Below are 24,253 nucleotides of genomic sequence, written 5' to 3'. Positions count from 1 at the left end.
GACTAAAGAAGCTCAAGAAGCAATTCAATTGTAAACTCACAAGTGTATCCCCACCTTTGTGCAACAATTGCCTTCATGGTGCCTTCTTTTCAGGACCATTATCAAAATATCAGCAGCCCAGCTGTAGATCCCAGCTCTGCTACCATCTAACCAAGTGTCTCTGGGAAAATCACATAAGCCCCCTGGGCCTGCCTCTCATCTACAAACCAAAGGGCTGCACTAGATGGTGTACGCTCTGTCTCACATGCAGCAGTCTACGGCTATGATTCCCGTGGAGACAGAACCCAAAACACAGCACTTAAACTCGGCGTGTAAGGCAGTGTGGACATTGGCCGAGCCTACCTCTGCAGAGTCCCCATTGACTAGGCTTGCTGGGCAGGTCACCAAGATGACAAGGGACGCCCTGGCAATACACTTACCTTTCCCGCATCCACCAGTTCTGCAATGTCATCTAGATATGGACCACTGGCCATGAAAAAAGCCCAGCGATAATGGACTCCTTGCCAGAAATGCTAAAAAGAAAACAAAACGTGTCAAATATAGGAAAGGATGAAATCTGACTAAATGCAAATTTAGGGAAAAGTATTGCCTGGATGACTAAGACAGACAAACTGCTTTCCCATCTCCTGCTGCCACAATGAGCTGTACACCCAGCACCTCAGCACAGTGACTGACAGACAGTGGGTACTCCATAAATGTTTCATAAATAAGTGAACGAACAGAGATGTACCCATGTGAACTCGGGCTTCCCCCCCAGGTTGTGACTGACAAGCAAGTAAGCACAGGAGAGCTCTTCTTAAAATGACAGTCTAATCTTACACACTCAATTTCTTCCCTAGGACATCTGAGGGGCTGAGACCTCTAGACTTTCCCTACCAAGGTTTGAATAAAGCCCTGAGGCACCAGAAAAGAGCTTTTACCTAATTCAGGAATGCTTTAAGGGCAATAAGGCACCAAAATATGATCTTAAACAAGAAATCCAATCACAGATTTTTTTTTTCTGGCTCTGAGAGGAATTAAGACAGCTTTAAAGGCAAAACAAAGCATAAAGTTCCTCATGCGTCACGGCTGGGTCTTCCCCTATAGTTACAGCAAGTCCCAAGCCACCTAATCTACTATGGGGCAAAATGCCCCCTGGTGAAGCTAGGCAAAAATCTTACACCAAGAGGGTTCATGACCGCTCTACTGCCATAGCCACTTTGATTATTATTCTTTATGTCGGAGGTAGGGTAGGCCATTATCAAAACAGCAAGTGAGCTGAGGTTCTCAGTGATACCTCAACGACCTGCCGAACTAAACTTCATCAGACGGGAGCGACCGAGAGGCAGGAGGGGGGGCCAGCCAGTACCTCCCCGCCGCCTCCCTCCCTGCACCTGCCCCAACTGCTGGGCGAGCTCAGACTTTCTCCACTGAGCTCACCGCACAATCTCAGCATGATGATCAGCTACCATCACGGCATGAAGCCGGCAGGTGCAGTGGAACTCCCCTGCTACTCTACCTCAGGCCTTGACGGTTGTGTTATTTCGGTCAAGCTACCACTTTCAGCCTGTCTCCCGGCCTGTAGAATGGAGGTACCACCACCTAGCTGACAGGGGGCCTGGAGGGACTAAATGAGAATGTATGTAAGGTGCCTGACACATCGAAAATATTTGATAAATATTTACCTAGTTCTGAAAGTAAAGCTTACTGAGGAAAGACTGGGGCAATGCAAATAGAGTTTAAGATTGTGGAGAGACAGACAAACCCAAGCTGTAGTCTAGGCAGAGCTTCGCAATGAGTGTGCCGGGAACAGCTTACTGGTTTGGCTGAGTGACCCTTATTGTCTAACCTGGAACAACTGTAAGAGTTAAAGGGGTCACCATTGATCATTATCTCAGGACCACAGATGTAAATAGAGCCAAGCTCACCCTAGAATAGGTATGACAAGCCCTCGGAGTAGCAAGGCAGAGCCTGGGCTAACACAAGTCTCCAGGTAGTTTGCTCTTGGCCCAGAGTGGTCTCGATACGCTATTCAAATACTATCATTTTCTCTGTGTGTCAGAGCACGAAAGAGGTCAGGAAGCACTGGTCTAGACAACTAACTTAAAAACAAACAAACAAACAAACAAAAACACATTTGAAGGCTTAGGTGGCTAAACACCAGAGGCACTGGGACTGTCCCAAGCTGAGAGCAGGTCCCGTTAGTTACAATCACAGAAGACCTGCTCATGTACTTCCCATAGGACTGGTTTTATAGACTATAATTAAAACCTTCTGATCATTGTTTAGAGTTTTAAAGAGGAACAGTGGTGGTCATAACTGCCATATCTATAATTCTTTACAGCAGGTTGCCCTGTAAAGTGAAACATTTGGTCTGCAGCAGCAGAATTTTTATATTCTGCTCTAAGAGGTCTGTGTAGGTTTTCCAGGCCATTACAGGAGAGAGTAAACCAAAGCAGGCAGGCATTACAATGAGGCTTTAACTGTGCACATTCTCAGAAAGACATCAGAAACTACTTAGAAGGTTTTCACCTGAGATTACCACTATCATCTTTCAAGGCGGGGGAAAGGGAAACGAAGAGAGCTATGCCTGTCTTACTCTCAGAGGATAGCTCTGAAGCTTCCTCTGTAAGAGGTCTCACTGCAATTCAAACTGTGAAATTTTATGGAAAACTTAAACTTATATCTTAAAGCAGTTGGGAAGCCCGAGTTTCATGAAAAGAGAAAGAAGAGACAAAGGACAGCTAAGATTCCTCCCTCCACCACAAAGCACCCCGTGGACACTGCTTCTGGCTGCCGTCTGAACCAAGTGAAACTAAAGAACCCGGAGCACAGCGCCCGGTTTGTTCACTCCTGTCACCCAGACCCAGCTCCTAAGGACTGAGCAGCAGTCTCCTCCATCACAGCTCTTCTTCACCACCTCTAGGGACTTAGTACACAGCATTCAAGAGACCAAAGTCCTAAACTTCACCCCCCAAAAGGTTCCAAGTTAATTTCGAGAATCAAGAAGAGCTAAAGATAATTATTCAAGCCAGTCATCTTGCAAATACATGGCAGCACTGGCTAGGTCGACATGACTCACAACCTTTTCACCCTTGAGGAACCTTCTACTGCCTTTTTCCTGAGCCTGAAGTATTTTGTCTAATTAAAAAAAAAATGTATATTTTCTTGTCACTTATTCCATTTCAACACTAATTCAGATTTTAAACCAATAAGCTATAATTACCAACAGTGCATAACATGAAATTATAAGCCTCTGTCACCACTGTCATGTCGGGTAGAGAGCAGACTCTGAAGCTCTGCTATCAGTCCTGTACTAGGGCTGATCTGCACTAGTCTTCAAGGCCCACCATGCACGGGATGTGTGAATTCAGTTGGGTGACATAGCTCCTTACAGCCCTGTTAACAAAATCAAATCTTTGAAACCCCCAGAATGCCATCAATAGTTAGAATTTCTGATTCACATGGGACATGTACCGTCAAGACAAGTTGATACAATTCCAGAAGAAGCATGATGGTTCCATTAGTCTTTGTAGCCTCAGTGATGGAAGAATACAATTTCCTTCAGGTTTTTATTTATTTATTTATTTATTTATTTATTTATTTATTTATTGGCTGAGTTGGGTCTTTGTTGTTGCACGTGGGCTTTCTCTAGTTGCGGCGAGCGGGCTTCTCATTGCGGTGGCTTCTCTTGTTGCGGAGCACGGGCTCTAGGCGCGCGGGCTTCAGTAGTTGTGGCGCACAGGTTTAGTTGCTCCGTGGCATGTGGAATCTTCCCGGACCAGGGCTCGAACCCGTGTCCCCTGCATTGGCAGGTGGATTCTTAACCACTGCGCCACCAGGGAAGCCCCTTCCTTCAGGCTTTTGAAATTCAAAAAAATTCCCATGGACCTCGAAAGGTCCGAAAGCCCCAGTCTGGGAATCACTGGAATAGCCCAGTGTTACTACCATGAAAACAGCCAGCTCTACGCTGTCTTAATGAAGCTTCTGCCTTCGTATACAAGAGACTGTATGTATTAAGACAGTGAAACAGAGAGCCATCAGGTGCAGACAAGAACAAAGCGGAAGGTGTATCAGATGGAATCAGGAGCGGTAATAATAGCTAATAATAAAGGCTAACATTTAACAGGACTTCCCTGGTGACGCAGTGGTTAAGAATCCGCCTGCCAATGCAGGGGACACGGGTTGGAGCCTTGGTCCAGGAAGATCCCACATGCCGTGGAGCAACTAAGCCCGTGCGCCACAACTACTGAGCCTGCGCTCTAGAGCCCACGAGCCACAACTACTGAGCCCGTGTGCCACAACTACTGAAGCCTGCGCACCTAGAGCCCATGCTCCACAACAAGAGAAGCCACCGCAATGAGAAGCCCACACGCCGCAACAAAGAGTAGCCCCCGCTTACCGCAACTAGAGAAAGCCCTCACGCAGCAAAGACCCAACGCACCAAAAATAAATAAATAAATAAATAAATTTTAAAAATAAATAAATAAATAAAGGCTAACATTTAATAAGAGCGTCTTGGGTACCAGGCATTGTGCCAAGTTCTTCACATGGGTGGATTATCTCATTTAATCCTTACAACATACAGTAAGGGAGATACACCATTAGCCTCATTTCTCAGGTGAAGATGTTGAGGCTTAGTGACGCTAAGTAACTTGCACGGGGCTACACGGCTACCAAGTGGAGGCCAGAATTTGTACCCCGTCAGTACGTGACTCCAGAGCCCTGCTTGCAGCCACTGTGCTGTGCTGGCTCCACGAGAAAAGAAACTGTCTAGGAGGAAACCAAATTCCAGAAGCCCCAGGTGCCTGCTTGCTCTCACCAACCAAGACTCTCCCCCTACCTTCAACGTCTTAGAGCCCACGGTGACGCCTGTCTGCAACATGCCATCCGCTATGCCCAACCGGTCCATGTTCAGGAGGAAAGGAGTCACCAAAGTCACATACGTGGCTCCTGACCACTTCTTGAGACAACTTAGAGCCCATGTTTCGGTGGATCCACCAACACTGTCGAGGATAAAATCAAACCTGGAGAGGAAGAATCAAACCAAAACATCCTGGTCAGCCTTTATCCAAGCTGCCTTCACTCCCAGCGCCAGTTAGCTACAGGGTTTGTTTCTGTGACAGCTGGCAGACAGCAGCGGGTGGATGCCTGGACAAAGGAGAAAAGGGCACACCCACTTACTGGATCTCGGGGATTTCTCCACCGTAAGTCAAGGTCATTTTTTTAAATCATAAAATCATATTATTTTCAAATACTTTAAGAATGACTTAAACAAGTGGTTTTCAACCAAGGGTGATTTTGGCCCCCAGGAGACATATAAGGCAATGTCTACAGACATTTTTAGTTGTGACAATTGGGGGAGGCGGTGGGAAGGGGGTACTGGCATCTAGAGGCCAGGGATGATGATAAACATCCTACAATGCACCGAACAGCCCCTCACAACAAGAAATTATCCAGCCCACAGTGTCAGTAGTTGAGAAACTGAGGTTGCCAAGGCTGAGAAACCCTAACTCAAGCTTTATAGAAAACTGCAAAGCTATCCATCCAATGTAAGTCAAAGTACTCTTTCGTTCACATGAATACTTGAGAGAAAAGTGTATTAGGTTTTGACCCACACAAGCCATTTGCTTGTATTCCCTCCACAATCAGAACTGCTTGTAGAAGCATCCTCTTCACCTTATGGAATTTTCTTCTTTTGGTTTCATGCACGTCAGCACAATGCAAAAGACAAATCAACAGCCTGCTCTCAGTCTTCAGTTCTGCACTAACATGCCAAAAAAATCCAGTCATAATGGAATCCACAGAAACTGACAGATATTCAACTCCTTAAATCTAATCTAAAATTGCTATAATCGCTACATTCTACTTAAAGGGGATAAAACCCAATGAAGCTTTAAAATACTTTAGAAAACAAAGATCTATTTAGAGAATGCATGCTTATATATTAAGCAAATTAATAGAGGAATTCCTTTTTGGTAAATCCTTTTTCCCTCCTAAATTCATCTGGATGAAGTCAAACATCAAAGCTTCTAAAAACCAGCTTTGGCCAACTGTGTGGCTCTTGAGTCTTTCATGGGACTAAACTAAAGAAGGGCAAATAAAAATTAAAAGATATGAAGTGCAGGAGAATGACCTTACTAGATGACTATCCTCATTAGAAAAGAACAGAAAAATTCTTTTTTATGAGTTTAAGTTTCTACTTTTAAGTTCCTATTTCATTCCCAAATTTTGGATAAACAAACATGATGACACTTCATTTAAATAAAACTTAAGGGCAGCCTGGTATTATAGAACTGGCACTGCCTGCAAAAAGAAGTCCAGAGACCAGGCTGTAGACCCAGCTCTCCCACTAATGATTAAGTGGCATGACCCTGAGCATGAAAAAAACTCCTAAATCCTCTGCCCCTTATTTTCTCGACTATAACGCCATAGAGTAGGACTGAAGGATTTCAAAGCCCTTTCCTGCTGTAAAACCCTAGGATTCAAATCTAAAAGGCTGCTATTTGGAAGGAGGAACAAATTTATTCCAGGTGGATTACAAGGCCAACCTCCAGGCAGAAGTTACAAAGGTCAATTTTAACTACAGCGATCATTAAAAAAATAACAGCCTGCATTTGCGAGCTGGTGAGGTCCCCTGACTGGGCAAGAGCAAGCAGAAGGGGCAGGGCCTCTGGGCGAGACACGGAGGAAGAGCGGAAGGCGCCTGGGGGGAGGCTAGCCTGGGGGCACTCTCGCCTTCACCCGTCAGGGCCTCTCTTCTCTGGCAAAAGATTCCAGACGTGCAAAACACTCAAGGTGGATGGGGGGAAAGGGTGGGCCTTGGCCTGTCTCTGCTGCTACTCCTAGAGGCAGCAGGAGAGGTGATTGACCGAAACTACCACTGTCTGGAAGCCTAGGTCCTGCCACACAGGCAGGGATCTCCGCAAGGGACAGTGTTAGCCCTCAAATGTGCCGTAGAGCGTGTTCCTGCCGCGGGGGCTTTACATTTGGTGTTATCTCCACCTGGAACAAGTGCTCCTCTCCTAGATCCCCTCCACAAGTCATTAAACAAATATCGATTGTAGGTCACTACACCATCCCGGGGTCGGGGGGGATACAGCAGGGGACAAGACCCCTGCCCCCAACAAAAAAAAGTCCTATCCTCCTGGCTCGCTCCCCGAAGCCTCTGCCCAAATGCCTCACTTAGAGGCACTCTTCAACCACCCCATCGCAAACAGCCTCTTCCCTCCAAAACAGCCTTTCTTTTCCCCTTTCGCTGCATCAGTGTTCTTGAGGGCACTAACCACTAGAATACAAGCCCACGAAAGGGGGCAACGTGTCTTGTTCGCCACTGCGTCTTAGCCTGTGCTTAGAGCACTGCCGAGCAGGAAGGGACATGCCATAAACAGCTCCAGGATGACGCGTGGCCGGCTGCTCCGGGCTGCACAGCCGAACATCTATTGTTGCGAGTTGCGGTGCTGGCTGAGAGGCTGGGCTGCGTCAGATAGGGGCTCCCTTTGTCTCCTTTTTTTTTAAACCCATGAAAATATACTTCTACTTAAAGTGGGCAAGAATAATTAGCTTCTGAAAACTAATTTAAAAAAGGAAAAATCTTTGAAACAGAAGCAGTAAAACAGCTTTCCAAATACTCCTCAGGCACGCTCTCCACTGCAGCTTTGCCTGGGCTGGGTGAAGACCAGATTCCTAAGCACCCCCGTCTCTGCCCGAGCCACAGTCAGGATGGACAGGGCCTGAGAGAATTCCTGAATCCGCTCTCACTTGGTACACTCCGTCAAACCACAGCCTGGCATTCAGACGCAGCGAGAACCTCCACAGACTCGCATTACTGATATCTATACTGCCTTTGCTTCTCTGAAACCCTCATTATGAAGCCAAAACACTAATCATGTACTTCACGTACTGCTCTATGTTCTTCTTGTGGTGTCAAATGCCCCTGGAGGGAATCCACTTCCAATTTTGCCTTCAGACCTGTTACACACCAGCAATAAAAGGAAGTTAACTTAAAAATTAGCAGAAGTCTAGGTAAGCAAAATATCTTCCTCAGTACAAATTACATTACATTATCGTGCTGTATTAACATCTGGAGTTAAAACATAAACCAACCTAAATAACCTCTAGTGACGTGGAGTGTTTTCGTAGATTCTTGTCTAAGATTCCAACATGACTGTAAGGCCACCCAACCATCTCAGGCTTCCATTATCAGCTGTCTTTGTTCCCACCTTCCCAATATGAACATTGTTTGAATACATACGGCTTTAAAGATTTCAACTGCTCTTCCATATTTCCGGATTTGTAATCAATTACATCATCTGCCCCAAGCTTCCTTACAAGTTCACTGGCATCCTGAGAGCAAACTGCGGTCACATGAGCATCCCACGCTTTCATTACCTGCCCAAAAAAGGAAAAAAAGGGGGGAGGGGAGTAGAAAAACTGAATTAAATAAAAAATAGTTGGCACCATGTATACATATATCAGGTTAATCTCTAGACAATTCTAAGTGCTCTGTCTTAACAAGAGTTACAGGAAGCTATCTGCCAGAGACTAGTAAAATGATTAAACTTTTGTTCACTAAGAAAAATCCAAGAAATACATCTCGTTTTCCCTGGATGAGACAGTCACCTTGCTGTCATGAAGCTATAACCAATGCAATTACAGAAGGGCTCAGTGCCTCACCAGCATTAGAAAAGACAGGAGTTGATGGCCTTAAGCTCAGCATTTTCAATGATGGCAAAGGTAAATGGGAAAAAAAAAAAATCATGTCCTCAGAAAATGAATATTTAAAATGCGCCCAGAACATAAAAACGCAACATCTCTTCATTTGCATCTCCAGTAAGTGTTAGTATAATCTTGAGTCAGACAACTGGGTAATCAGGTACTGGGTAATAAATGAAAGGTGCTCTTAAAAAGAGGGGAAGAAGGGACTTCCCTGGTGGTCCAGTGGTAAAGAATCCATCTTGCAATGCAGGGGACACGGGTTTGATCCCTGGTCGGAGAACTAGCAATCCATGTGCCACGGGGCAACTAGGCCTGCGCACCACAACTGCTGAGTTCGCGCATCTCAACAAGAGAGCCCGTGAACCGCAAACTGCAGAACGCACGTGCCACAACTAGAGAGAGAAAACCCACAAGCCACAACCAGAGAGAGGCCCACAAGCCACAACTAGAGAGAAGCCGGCGCTCTGCAACTAAGACCCACCACAGCCAAAAAAAAAAAAAAGAGGGGAAGAAAACATGGCCATTTTACTTTCAAAACATGCATCAGGTCCTCTCCTTTGGAGTAAAAAGACCTAAATAAATGATTTGGTGGATTTAAAATGCAGATACCTTATATTTTAAAAATAATATATTTAAAAATAACTAGACTTAAAAAAAAAAGAAGGATTCAGGATAAAGTATCCAGAAAGCATCCTGCTCCAAAATTACTACAGTTCCTTTCTATAATGACAATTTCATAGAATTAAAAGGGAGCCATCATCAGCAAAATTTGAGAACAGTTACTTGAAGTTCACTGAGAAATTTTCAAATGGGCAGTTATAGGCCATAACAAATCAGCTGTTTTCTCACTCCTGTCCTCAATATCAATTTCCTGAACTTCCTTAATATAAGTTGCAGAGGTTCACTAGAATATACGAGATCTGTGTTTGTTCTGTTCACTACTGAATGCCCATTCTGTGGTACACACAGATGCTGGAGATCTGTTAAATACAAAAAACAATAAAGGATTTAAAAACTACTCACAATCTTATCTAATTTCTCACTTTTAAAAAGTAATACTGACCAAGGAATATGCCCTGGAAATCTGAGGGGAATTAAAACATTTAGGACTGACATGATATATGATAGTTTATGTTTATGGGCCACAAACAGAGACACTTGAGTATAATGACATGTTGCTTTCAACAGCAAGTCCCAAACTAAATTCAAATATGTGAAGAATACAATCCAAGATGAATATCCAGTATCTGTATAAAAAAAGAAACTGTCAAGGAAAAAGGAAATTGTGTTCTAAGCACCTACATTTAATTTGTGTTTTCCTTAAACAGTATTAAATCCTCAGGAAGAATCTGTCATATCTTGAAACAGTTCAATGAATTTTTTTCCAAAATTTCTAGATTTTCCTCTCCCACTTTGAACTATCTAATATCTTTGCACACTATTAAAAGGTTTTAAAACAGCTTTAGTTGTTTTACTATTTTATGTAAATTAAAACACAAGTACAAGAGACGTCTGTAAGGCAGACACCACTCAGACAGAGGCAGCAAGCTGGCCGCCACTCCAAAAGCTCTTCCCTGTGCCCGGTCTCCACACCAGACCCTCTCTCTCCCAAAAGTCATCGTTACCCTGATATTTATAGTAATCACCTCCTTGCATTTAAAAAAAAAAAAAGGTTTTATCACCCATATATGCATTCCCTAGATACCATAGTTTAGTCTTACCTACCTACCTATCAATTTATTTCACCGTGCTGGGTCTTAATTGCAGCACTCAGGATCTTCGTTGCAACATGTGGGTTCTAGTTCCCTGACCAGGGATCGAACCGGGCCCCCGGCATTGGGAGTGCGGAGTCTTAGCCACTGGACCACCAGGGAAGTCCCTATCCCCTTCACTTTCTTAAAATTTATCTGTGAAAGAACCTAGGCCATGTGACCTGCAGAGTTTTTCCCACTGGAAACTCTGGAATTTCTGATTGCACACCTGGGACAGTTCTACCTGTTACTCGGTCCTCTGTATCTTCTGTTTCAATCCATTTAGCATGACTATGAATAGTGTCTGGCAAAATTATAGGATGCATAGCATATCTGGTTGTTGCCCTTTTTATTATCTCAGTGGCTGTCTACTGGTGGTTGCAAAATGGTGATATTCTCTCTCTCCTTTTTTCATTTAGTAGTTGGAATACTTTTATAAAGAAACACCTCTCCTCATATATTAGTTTACTCATGTGTACAGTTCGTATAGAAAAGGCAAATAATTTTTTCCTTTTTTCAGTTTATAAAATAATAAATTGGTTTCCTATCTTCCAAAAGTGACCACTTTTTAAAAAATATCATCATGAACTCATGGATTTAAATATAGTTGAAGGATTTCAATCCACTGTAATTATCATTATGATTACTGAAGCTCAAATTGTCTTCTTTGACAATCTTTGGGAGTTTCTTCAAGTTGGCTACTGAGTCTTTTTGACATGGCTCAACTAGTCTTTACTAACTTCCTTGCTATTAATATATTCTAGGCTCATTCTCGTACATTTTGCGCCCTAGATCTGGAATCTGCCATTTCTCCAAGGCGCTGCATTTTTTTCTGTGTGTAAGCAATGATATTTCAAGAGACAGCTTTACATACATACATATACAAAATATCTCTTGAGTTCATATTGATACTTCCAATTCAAATTCCAGACTGTCAAGCTTTTACTTAACCTCTTTTCTGTTACATCTGTATCTCCTTTCCTCCACTCCTAAAATCCTGGTTGTCAAAGACAAAGGGGATGACAGAATTAAAATACGCCATAAATACCCAACTGTTCCATTGTATATTAAAACATAACAGTCTCTGAATAATAGTACTAATATCACTACCAATATGATTAATGAAAAGATTAAAATAATTTTAATATATGCTCTCTGTTCCTCCGCTTTTTAAAAACAGCTGTACTGTTTACCTTGTCAGAGCATATGGCTGTTACACACTATACTCTCTTTTTCTAAGCCCTCATTTAGTTTTAGTTCTACAGATAACTTTATATTGAACATTTACCACCAGTCCTTGGTTCGATGTCTCTCTAGCCATTTTAGTTTTCAGAAGCTCACTTTCTAGTAGATTTCTCAGAAAGGGATCAGAAGAACATATTCCCCAAGTTCTTGCATGTTATTAACAGTTCGTATGTGCCCTTTAGTGTATGGAGCCCAGTTTTGCTGTATATAAAATTCTTAGCATATTCCTTCTCAATGTCTTAAATATGTTACTCCACCCCTGCTCCCTCCACTAGCATTAAAGCACTGTTGTCAAAAAGTCTGCTGATAACTGAATTTTACTTACATGTCACATGCTCTTTTTAAAAAAAAAAATAACGCTGCTTTTTTTTTCTTAAAAATAAAACCTGGTGTATAAAGCAGAAACTAACACACCATTGTAAAGCAATTATACTCCAATAAAGATGTTTAAAAAAAAAAAAAAAAAAAAAAGAATCGTTCCCAAAAGGGAAATGTGAAGGCAGTACTATGGAGAAACTTCCTCTACTTAACCACTTGACTCAGTTCTAGATCATAAAGACCAAGTTTGACTTTAATTATCTTTCTTTCCAAGTCCCTTTCATTATATCCTCTGTCAGCCTTGGTTTCCTCATTTGTGAAATAAGAATAGTAATGCCCACCTTATAGTTTTGTCAGAGGATTAGACATTAAAATAATTAAATGCACCAGGATATTGTATCTAGCATCTAGTATGTACTCAATAAACCTACTCTCCTCCCCTTGTAAAACAAACAAACAAACAAAAAACCTGGTGGCGCAGCAGTTAAGAATCTGCCTGCCAATGCAGGGGACACGGGTTCGAGCCCTGGTCTGGGAAGATCCCACATGCCGCGGAGCAACTAAGCCCGCGAGCCACAACTACTGAGCCCACACACCACAACTACTGAAGCCCACGCACCCTAGAGCCTGTGCTCTGCAACAAGAGAAGCCACCGCAATGAGAAGCCCGTGCACTGCAACGAAGAGTAGCCCCAGCTCGCCACAACTAGAGAAGGCCCGCGTGCAGCAATGAAGACCCAACACAGCCAAAAAAAAAAAAAAAAAAAAAAAAATGTCCCAAGGGTTTTTTTGTTTTTCCTTTTTCTTTAAGTGCCAGTAATTTTACTAGAGTTCCCCTGGATATTGCTCATTCTGGGTCCATGTACTTAGATAAGTGCTTTGGTTATTTAATACGTAGTTTCAAATCATTTAACTTCAGTAAAGCAGGGAAGTTTCTTGAATTACTGATTTTAGTATTTGTTCTATCCCCTTGTTTTAGTTTACTTCTTCAGAAACTCCTATTATCCATATAGCAATCTTCGTTTCTGTCTTCAATATTTGACACTTTCTCTGAATCTGTTTTTATCTCTTCCTTTCTTTCGTAATTTACAATTTTTCCTGTTTACACGTTCTGTTTCTATCAGGCCAGCATTATGTGTTGTGTTTGTTATTGAGTTCCTTCTAGTTTAGTCTTCATTGCTAAATAATTTTTTTTTTTACTTTTTTTCTGAGTTTTCCAATTATGATTTATTTCGTTCTTTCATGCTATCGTATTTTTTTAAGATATATTGTTTATTTTTAATTAATTAATTAATTTATTTTTGGCTGCATTGGGTCTTTGTTGCTGCGCAGGCTTTCTCTAGTTGCGACGAGCGGGGGCTACTCTTCATTGCCGTGCACAGGCTTCTCATTGCGGTGGCTTCTCTTGTTGTGGAGCACGGGATCTAGGCGTGCAGGCTTCAGTAGTTGTGGCGCACGGACTCAGTAGTTGTGGCTCACGGGCTCTAGAGTGCAGGCTCAGTAGTTGTGGCGCACAGGCTTAGTTGCTCCGTGGCATATGGGATCTTCCTGGACCAGGGCTTGAAACTTCTTAACCACTGTGCCACCAAGGAAGCCCTCTATCGTATTTTTAATCTTTTTTTTAGCTTGTTTTTGAAATTGCAAGTTTCATTTTGATGTTTTCCAATGTGTTTTGTCTGTAGATATGTTATTCTATCTTGATATTTATCTATTACTCAACCGTTTAATCTTATTAAAATATGTTCATTGTGAAACATAACACACAGAGAAAAGTGCATGGAATATAAATGTACAGCTTAACAAATTATTATAAAGCAAACACTATCTTAAGCATCACTCAAGATTAAGAACTAGAACATCTCCTCACTTCCCCCTCCCAGTCAAAACCCCCCTCACTCCCTTAGAAGTAATAACAACTATCAGGACTTTTACATGAGCCTCCCCAACCCCCCCACCCCGCCCCCGCCTTTTTGTAAAGAGATTTACTATCTAGATAAGCAGCCTTAAACACTATTGTATAGTTTCACCTGTTCCTGAGTGTCATTAAATGGAACCATATAAGGTGTTCTCTTGTTTCTGACTTCTTCCTACTTGTAAGATTCATCTACTTCATTGCACACAACTATAGTTTGTTTCCATGGCTGTGTAATGTTCCAGTGTAAGAATACACTGCAATTTACTTCCCCATTTTACTGTTGAGGGCCATTTGAGTTGTTTCCAGTTGGGGGATAATACATGTAATTCTGGTACATATCTTTTGGTGAACATGCATGTACAGTTGACCCTCTGTATCCAAGAACTCCACATTGTTGAATTCAACCAACCAACCAGGGATTGAAAATATTTGGGAAAAAAATTTGAGAAAGTTCCGAAAAGCAAAACCTGAATTAACAGTATACTTGCAACTATTTACAAAGCATTTACATTGTGTTTAGGTATTACAAGTAATTTAAAGAATATTTAAATTATACAGGAGGATGTGTGTAGGTTATATACAGATACAATGCCATTTTATATAAGGGACTTGAGCACCCGTGGATTTTGGTATCCAAGGGGATCCTGGAACCAATCTGAGGTTGGTTCTGAGGTTGGTATACTGAGGCATGACCATATGCCTATCTACAGAGTACATTCGTAAAACTGTTAGGTTGTCATAGAGCAATTCATATTCAGAGTTACTATATGGTGCCAAATTATTTTCCAAACTGGTTGTACCAATTACACTCTAATCAGCAGGGTATGATATTTCTCTTTTCCTCCCTCTCTTCCTCCCTCTTTTCCTTTCTTCCATTTACTTATTCATTAACCCACATTTACTGACAATCTGTGGATTAGGCCCTGGGTATCTGTCTTAGTCCATTTGGGCTGCTATAACAACATACCACGGACTGGGTACTTTATAAACAACAGAAACGTATTTCTCACAGTTCTGGAGGCTGGAAGTCCAAGATCAAGGTGTCAACACCTTGATGTGTTCAGAGCCCTCCTCCTGCTTCATAACCAGTGCCTTCTCTGTGTCCTCACATGGTAGAAGGGCTAAGAAGCTCTGCTGGGCCTCTTTCATAAGGGCATTAATCTCATTCACGAACGCTCTGCCCTCATGACCTAATCACTTCCCAAAGGCCCCAAAACCATCACTTTGGGCATCAGGACTTCAACATATGAACTTTGGAGGGACACAAACATTCAGACCATAGCAGTATCTAATGGTGAATTAGAAAGAAGTCAAGGTGTGCATCTCCTGGGAGTCCTTTCCCCTCTCTCCCAATTCAGTGAGCAGTGGATGAGAAACTCCAGCACTATCCTGGTCCTCAAAAGGTCTGAGGCGGGGTCTGGGGAGGAGGACAGCACCCAATTCTCCCTCCTGTAAAGCCATGTGGCAGAGCCTCTGAGTGCGCTCACTAGCCCCTATTGCGGAAAGGGCCTCTCCCCTCATCCTGAGGGGGGCTTAATCAGCAGCCGGCCAGTTAAACACGTGACCACGATGGGAGCAGCCACTAGGTGCCATCCCGTTCCTAGAGGCTTGGGGTACTTTGTTTGTTTTGTTTGAGGTAAAATTTACACAAAATTCATAATTTTAACAATTTTAAAGTGTATAATTCAGTGGCTTTTAGTACAATGTTGTGCAACTATCACCACTATCTAATTCCAGAACATTTTCCTTACCCCAAACATAAACCCACACCCATCAAGCAATCATTCCCCATTCCCTCTTCCCCCCAGCCCCTGGCAACCACTAATCTGCTTTCTGTCTCTATGGATTTGCCTCTTCTGGACATGACATAAATGGAATCATACAAAAATGTGACCTTTTGTATCTGAATTCTTTCACTTAGCATAATGTTTTGAAGGTTTATCCATGTTGTATTATGTAGCAGAATTTCACTCCTTTTGATGGCTAAATAACATTCCATTGTGTATATATACCACATTTTGTTTTTCTATTCATCAGCTGATAGACATTAGGGTTGCTGCCATTTCTTTGTCCATTATGAATATTGATGCTGCTATGAACATTTGTATATAAGTTTTTGTTTGAACATAGGTTTTCATTTCTCTCGGGTATATACCTAGAAATGGAATTGCTGGGTCATAGGGTAATTCTATGTTCAACATAAAATTAAGAATTTTAAGAAACTGCCAAATTTTTTCCCACTGTAGCTGCACCATTTTACATTCCCACTAGCAATATATGAGGGTTTCAATTTCTCTACATCCTTGCCAACACTGTTATTTTCCATTTTTTTAATAGCCATCCTAGTAGGTGTGAAGTGATATCTCATTGTGGTTTTTTTTTTTTAATTGAAGTGTAGTTGATTTACAATATTGTGTTAATTTCAGGTATTCAGGGTTTTTTTTGCATATTATATTCCATTATAAGTTATTAGAAGATATTGGGTATAGGGCTTCCCTGGTGGCGCAGTGATTGAAAATCTGCCTGCCAATGCAGGGGATACGGGTTCGAGCCCTGGTCTGGGAAGATCCCACATGCCGCGGAGCAACTAAGCCCGTAAGCCACAATTACTGAGCCTGCGCGTCTGGAGCCTGTGCTCCGCAACAAGAGAGGCCGCGATAGTGAGAAGCCCGCGCACCACGATGAAGAGTGGCCTCCACTTGCCACAACTAGAGAAAGCCCTCACACAGAAACAAAGACCCAACACAGCCATAAATAAATAAATAATTAAAAAAAAAAAAAAGGCCTCAATAAGGCAGCAAAAAAAAAAAAAAAAAAGAAGATATTGGGTATAATTCCCTGTGCTACACAGTAAATCCTTGTTGCATATCTATTTTATGGATAGTAGTTTGTATCTATTAATCCCATACTCCTAATTTGTCCCTTCCCCCTCTCCCCTTTGGTAACAATATGTTTGTTTTCTATGTCTGTGAGTCTCTTTCTGTTTTGTATATAGATTCATTTGTATTACTTTTTTTTAGATTCCACATATAAGTGATATCATACAGTATTTATCTTTCTCTGACTTATTTCACTAAGCATAATATTCTCTAGGTCCATCCATGTTGCTACAAATGGCAATATTTCACATTTTATGGCTGAGTAATATTGCATTGTGTACACACACACACACACACACACACACACAATCTCCTTAAGCCAATCATTCAATTGCAGCTTTGATTTGCATTTCCCTAATGACTAATGATGTTGAACATCTTTCCATCGACTTACTGCCCATTTTTATATCTTCTTTGAAGAAATGTCTATTCAAGTCCTTTGTTGATTTTTTTAACTGGATTGTCTTTTTGTTGTTGAGTTGTGAGAGTTCTTTACATATTCTGGATACCATACCTTTATTAGATAAGTGATTTGTAAATATCTGCTCCCATTCTGTGTGTTGTCTTTTTACTTTCTTGATAGTATCCTTTGATGCACAAAAGTTTTGAATTTAATGAAGTCCAATTCATCTAATCTTTTCTTCTTTTGCTTGTGCTTTTGGTGTCATCTCTAAGAATCTATTGCCAAATCCAATGTACGAAGATTTACTCCTATGTTTCCCTTCTAAGAGTTTTATGGTTTTAGCTCTTACATTTAGGTCTTTAACCCAGTTTGAATTAGTTTTCACATATGACGTGAGGTAGAGGTCCAACTTCATCCTTTTGCATGTGCATCTAGTTGCTCCAATACCATTCACTGAAAAGACTATTCTTTCCCCTGTTTAATGGTCTTGCCACCCAGGTCAAAAATCAATTGGCCACTGGGACTTCCCTGGTGGTCCAGTGGTTAAGAATCTGTGCTTCCACTGCAGCGGGGCACAGGTTGGATCCCTGGTTGGGGAACTAAGATCCTACATGCTCTGTGGTATGGCCAAAAATAAAATAAAATAAACCTTTAAAAAATAAATCAACTGACCATAGGTTTATTTCTGGATGCTCTATTCTGTTCCATTGATCTATATATCTATCTTTATGCCAGTACCACTGTTTTGATTACTGTAGTTTTGTAAGTAAGTTTTAAATTAGAGAAGTGTGAGTCCTCCAATTTTGTTCTTTTTCAAGATTGTTTGGCAATTTGGGGTCCCTTGCGATTCCATATGCATTTTAGGTTCAGCTTGGTCATTTATGCAAAAAAATAGGCAGCTGCCATTTTGATAAGACTGCACTGAATCTGTAGATCACTTTGGGGGAGTATTGTCATTTTTATACAGCATTTTGGCTATTGTATTTCTATATATATTTTAGAACCAGCTTATCAATTTCTACAGAATTGCCAACTTCCATCCACTTTCACTGCCCATGGTCTTCTTCCTTAAAAGCTTTCCTACATTTGTTATATAGGACAGCCACAAACTCACTCATATATTAAACCACTGGAAAGGTTAACACTTCCTTCTACATTAGAAAATTTCCTTCTTAGAAGAGCAAGCTGAAATCACAATGAATGTAATTTCTCTCACCTTTCAAGGAAAAATAGTTCACAATATATAAATTTATAAATTCATGAAAATAATAATCTTCCTATTCACAAGATAAAGAAATTGTCTTACCTGTATAGCAAAAGTACCAACTCCGCCTGAAGCACCCAAGATTAAAACACTGCAATGCAAAAAAACTATAACTAATGAAAATATTAAGCCAACATAACTGGATAAACAAACAAGACATTTTCAACATGTAACTGGCTCAAAGATAATCCCCAAAGCAAACAAAATCATTCAGCTTCCCAAGATTCTACTACACAAGGATTTTTTAGGTTCACCAAGAACCTATAAGTGCTTAAAGTTAGACATACTATGAACTCTCTGCCAAGAATACAATATACCAAAAATACCAATGATTTGTATTTTTTAAAGTAGCTCAGATGCTTCTTGGTAACATCTGTCTTACAATTTTTCTAGGCTTAAATTACCATAGCTTTCTCTATAAGAGGGAGCTTTGGGATCCTTTTTAGTGTGTTACAGTATATTCAGTTGCTCTCTAAGAAAAATCACATTCCTGACCACATTCTTGCCAAAGTGGAATAAACGTCTTTTGTTCAGGCACGTCCCATCACGCTCACCAGCTTTCATAAATGGAAACCAGTCTTATCTTCAATTTGGCTTCTTGTTAAGCAGATGAATCTGTTCTATCAGCACAAACATGCTTGTGCTCCAGGTTTTTACCATGTTTCCTTACTGTATGTAGTCTTCCTGCCACTCTAGACCAAGGATGTGCAGCCTGGAGTTTGTGGATGAGTGCTGCTGAGAGCTGTGTGAGGGTGTGAACCCTGTGAAATTGTGAACTGACTGAAATAACGTGCAAAATTTGGTGAGATCATGCATATGTGCATTGGGGAGAAGGATGCAGACTTATCATCAATTTCCCAAAGAAGGCATGATTCAAAAGAAAATCACTAGTCAAGAATCTCTGCTTTACATATTCTCACATTTTATTCTGAATTAAGCTAGAGCTCCAGTGAACTGCCTTCCCCAGGCTGCATAGATTCAGGTCCTCAGAAAATTGTTTGTACTGAACTGCACTTTGGTGTTCTGTTACCAGTCTAGGCTGAGAGACATTATAAAAAGTGTCCGTTTGATATTTGACACTACCATTAGCTAAGGAGATACTGTTGAGAGAATTCTTCCTGAGAATTCTCTTTATGAGTGCCCACAGGAAAAAAACATTTTTCTGAAGACTAAGTTGGTGGCAGTAGCTATGCTTCTATTTATCTGTCACTGCAAATTGTGTAACTGCAGGTTGTGGGTCCCTCTTTGACTTGGCTGCTGGAAAGTGCAGGGAATTTTGTCACCTATCTCAATCAGGTACACCTGGAACATACATTCTGTCTACAATCTTAGCCCTAGTTTCATTTTATTTTTTTTTCCCTCTTACCCAAATCACAGAAGGCTGGTTGTCACCCTTTAGATCTTAGAAGTTATTAGTAATATTTGTAAGCCAGCTATTCCCTTTGAAATTACCACCAAATTACCATCAAATGTAATTAAGACAAGTCTCTTTGAAAATGATGTTCCTTTTAGAAGAGTTACTTTTAATTTCATGGAATTATAAATTGTGAAGAATAAAAGAAACTTTAAAGATCAACTCCTCCAAAATCCTTCAATTCACACATTTAATAGCTTTAATGCTTCCTAAATGGGGGCACGGTGGGGGAGGGGAGAAGCACTAAGACTGCTTCACAGATACATCCCAAAATTAGTTCATCCATGGGATATTTTACCCTCTTATTTTGGCACATTCTTATAGAAATGTAACTAGTCAAACTCTCATTTAAGTTCTTCACAATCTAATCTTTTTTGCAACTCCGATTTGCTCTATTTCTGGAACAGAACTCTCCACCTGAGCCTCCCCAGTCCCCTCACTCGGAACCCCAAGTCCCATGCATGCTGGCCCATGCCTCAGGCTCTCAAATGCCTTTCACTGCCTGCTGAGGTCTCCCTTCCCTCAAAGGCTCAAATCCCAGTTTGCCTGCGCAATACCCTAGAGATAGCCCTGATCCTGACATCCCTGCCCGCATTTGGTGTTGGACACATTGTTAACTTTCATTCACATGCTTGCTGCCCAGGCCATTCTGCAAGACTCTGAGGACAGAGACCTCATATTACGCCCGGCACCAGCCATACTACCCTGGGTGTAGCAGATGCCTGATCAATGTTGCTTGACTTTAAAGATCATCTGGGGACTTCCCTGGTGGCGCAGCGGTTGAGAATCCCCCTGCCAATGCAGGGGACACGGGTTCGATCCCTGGTCCAAGAAGATCCCCCATGCCACAGAGCAACTAAGCCCATGAGCCACAACTACGGAGCCTGCACTCTAGAGCCCGCAAGCCACAACTACTGAGCCCGAGCACTGCAACTACTGAAGCCCACACACCTAGAGCCCGTGCTCCGCAACAAAGAGAAGCCACCGCAATGAGAAGTCTGCGCACTGCAACAAAGAGTAGCCCCCACTCGCCGCAACTAGAGAAAGCCCATGTGCAGCAACGAAGACCCAATGCAGCCAAAAAAAAAAATTAATTAAATAAATAAAAATAATCTAAATCAGCATTATATCCTACAATTAACAACAATTGCTACTACCCCAAATGAGGGAATCACCTGGCTATTTGAAAGACTGCATTAAAATTTCTTCCAATAAAGAAAAGCTTGAAATGAATTTCTAATTCTCACCCTGAGAATTAAGAGGATACCAAATACAATGGCTGCTTAAGGATCCAATGGCCAGACACATCTCCAACTCATTATTGTCAGTTCATAGCTTCCCTGTAACTCTTGATTCAAAGCAGTCTCACTCCTCCATATGAAAAAGCAAAAATGTGTTTCTTAGCAGCGCTTGGTGGAAGAGGGAGTGGTTCTGCATTAGCACCTTCAGCTCCTGATGGTGCCACTTGACGGCGCCCGCGAGTGCAAAACAAGCTAGGAGCAAGCCCAAAGAAGTGCTACAGAAGCAGGTCAGTTTGTGAAGCAGCCCTGGGGGCACACCATTCATTCTCCGGTCATGCAAACTCCATGTTTTGTGCAGGTTCAACCAGGGCCTGTACGTTTCTTTAAACAAAGAAAGTCCCCAAAACGGACAGCAGGCAAATATATTTTTCAAGCCAGCAATAAGTCAGCTGATCCTCCATGGTTTGAAGCCCTATGGCTGAAGGAACTATTCTTGTACTCTTCAAAGCACTGTCAATACAGAGGGAAAATACTGCTGTTGCTTAACTCCTGTGGCCCTTCACTTCAGTGCTATATAGTGGGAATACTTTCTACCCAGCTTGCTATAATGGTCGTGAAATATATTCAAACTTCACCGAAGTAGTAGCCTATTTGCAGAGTGAAGAAAGGTGTACTGCTATATCTTCTACGTATTGCTTATTGGTTTATAAAGAGTAAGGGCCCAGGAAATACTCTCTTTACAAAAAGCACTATAATTCAAAATTGCCAAGAATTTTAGTCACATTCTTCTCTTACTTCCTAAGTCCCCACGCAAAGCTTCTTTGGCAGTCAGTGGGAACTGCATTGTGGCTGATGTAAAAATATGAGAGAGGGCTTTCCTGGTGGTGCAGTGGTTAAGAATCTACTTGCCAATGCGGGGGACATGGGTTCGAGCCCTGGTCTGGGAAGATCCCACATGCTGCGGAGCAACTAGTTTCCTTCCCATGACTGAGTCACTTTGTATTTAGCATCTGGGCACCTAAGACCTCTACAATCACATTTTTCAGTATCACAATCTTACGAGACAAGGCATCAACACTCTAATTGCCTTACACATAAAAAATATATGAAACATACTACAAAACAGCAGGCGATCCAGAAGTAGGGAATTGCCTTTCAAATTTCTACATTCTGGCTAAGCCCCAGAAATCTCTGAATGCCAGGGCCAGATATCTAGAGACCTGGGATCTAGTCCCAACTCTCTCATTAACTGAATCTCTAGGCCTCAGATTCATCAGCTATGAAATGATAATCACAGAGGTGTACTCTAGGTGTTAGTGAATGCGAATTGGCATTTTCAATCTAATTTAAGCTTATATTTAGTTTCTCCACCTTTCTAACGTAGAAGTATATGACCTTCACGATTCCCCCCAGACCACATACTTGTAATGGGAAAAAAAAAGTCACAAGAGTAGAGTGCCCTTCATTAAGTCCTAATGGCTCCGAAACAAAGCTGATTTAAATAGGGCTAAATCTTCCATCAGTAGAAATAAATGGTCTTTAAAAGATAAGGATGATGCTGAAAATGTATAAACTCATCTTTTTTAGTTTCACACACTACTTTTAAATCTGGAGGAAAAATGGGTGAAAGATAGCAAAGCATATCATAATATGCTAAATTTATTCCCTTAAGTGAGAAACTTAATCTGAATAAGGGGAATAGAATTACAAAATAAATCAACCAAACATGACTAAGACAGCCTGGGTTTGTGGGTCCCCTTCTACTCCTCCATAATTCATGCAGACATTCCCCAATTTACAGAAGAGTTCATGTGTAAATTAGTTGTTTGGAACTTTAAACATATTCTCCCATTAAAACAAAGCTATTTATACATCTTGGCAAGATGCCCAGGGTAGCCCTTTAAAAAGGTTTGGTTAACCCATAATGGACCAAGAACCTCATACACAGTATAACGATGGTTCTGGGGGACATGTACTCAGAATTTCAACCTGGGGTACTGGGAACACATCTCCCCAAATGGGACAGGCAGTGGGAACCATCCCAAGACACTGGTTCCTTCCATCTGGTGCAAAGCAGAGGAAGGAAGACAGAGGGAAGGCTCATTTATGATGGCAACACGAGAATGGATGAGAGAAGTAGCATGGTCAGAGGAGGTTTACCATGGAAGTGACAGGATTCAGGAAGTGCCACCCGAACATACGGCACCTTAGCAGACTGAATATTTTAAGCTGAAGGAATTTGAGAAACAGCATGTGAGGGAAGGACTCTCTGATCTTCTCCCATGAAGCTGGTCATAAGACCCTCGTGTGAGAGGTGTGCGCCCTATACCTGGAGGAAAAGAGCACCTTATCTCCAAGATGGGACACAGTGAGGACTCAGAACAGGCCTTGCTAAGTTTTCTCAGTGTACTACACTTGGCACATATGTTTGTCCTATCACTTTTTTTTCACGACTCTCCACTCTTCATCAAAGCTGGCGTAAAAATGTTCGGGTTTAAAAATGGAAACAGGGGGGACTTCCCTGGTGGTGCAGTGGTTAAGAATCCGCCTGCCAATGCAGGGGACACGGGTTCGAGCCCTGGTCTGGGAAGATCCCACGTGCTGCGGAGCGGCTAGGCCCGTGAGCCACAACTGCTGAAGCCCGCACGCCTAGAGCCTGTGCTCCGTGGCAAGAGAGGCCACCGCAATGAGAGGCCCACGCACCGCAGCGAAGAGTAGCCCCCGCTCAATGCAACTGGAAAAAGCCCACGCGCAGCGACGAAGACCCAATGCAGCCAAAAAATAAAATAAATAAATAAATAAATTTATAAACAAACAAAAAAAATGGAAACAGGGACTTCCCTGGCGGTCCAGTGGTTAAGACTGTGCTTCCAGTGCAGGGGGCACGGGTTCGATCCCTGGTTGGAGAAGTAGGATCCCACACGCCGCGCGGCCAAAAAATTTAAAAAAAAAAGGAAACAGACTTACAGATACAGAGAGCAAATAGGTGGTTGCCAGAAGGGAAGGAGACTTGGGCAAAATAGGTGAAGGGGATTAAGAGATAAAAACTTACAGTGATAAAATAAGTAAGTCATGGGGATGTAATATACAGCATAAAGAATACAGTCGATAATACTGTAATAATTTT

The 24,253-nt window shown here is 41.8% G+C and overlaps 1 protein-coding gene across 4 annotated transcripts in view; it reads right to left on the bottom strand.

Moving 5' to 3' along the window:
* Positions 1-24,253, bottom strand: part of RTN4IP1 (reticulon 4 interacting protein 1) — a 109,958-nt gene that overhangs the window by 7,981 nt on the left and 77,724 nt on the right. For all 4 annotated transcript variants that reach the window (XM_082475381.1, XM_082475378.1, XM_082475380.1 and 1 more), the window contains 4 exons: positions 18,514-18,562; positions 8,234-8,370; positions 4,823-5,006; positions 420-512 (listed from right to left, as the gene is read on the bottom strand). In XM_082475381.1, the coding sequence (XP_082331507.1) occupies positions 420-512; positions 4,823-5,006; positions 8,234-8,370; positions 18,514-18,562 (463 nt within the window). The remainder of the gene's footprint in view (positions 1-419; positions 513-4,822; positions 5,007-8,233; positions 8,371-18,513; positions 18,563-24,253) is intronic.

Source organism: Balaenoptera physalus (genome assembly GCF_965194825.1).
Source record: "Balaenoptera physalus genome assembly, chromosome: 9".
In the NCBI taxonomy this organism is placed as follows: Eukaryota; Metazoa; Chordata; class Mammalia; order Artiodactyla; family Balaenopteridae; genus Balaenoptera; species Balaenoptera physalus.
Note: the sequence above shows the minus strand (reverse complement) of the source record. Positions and strands in the feature narration are given on the sequence as shown.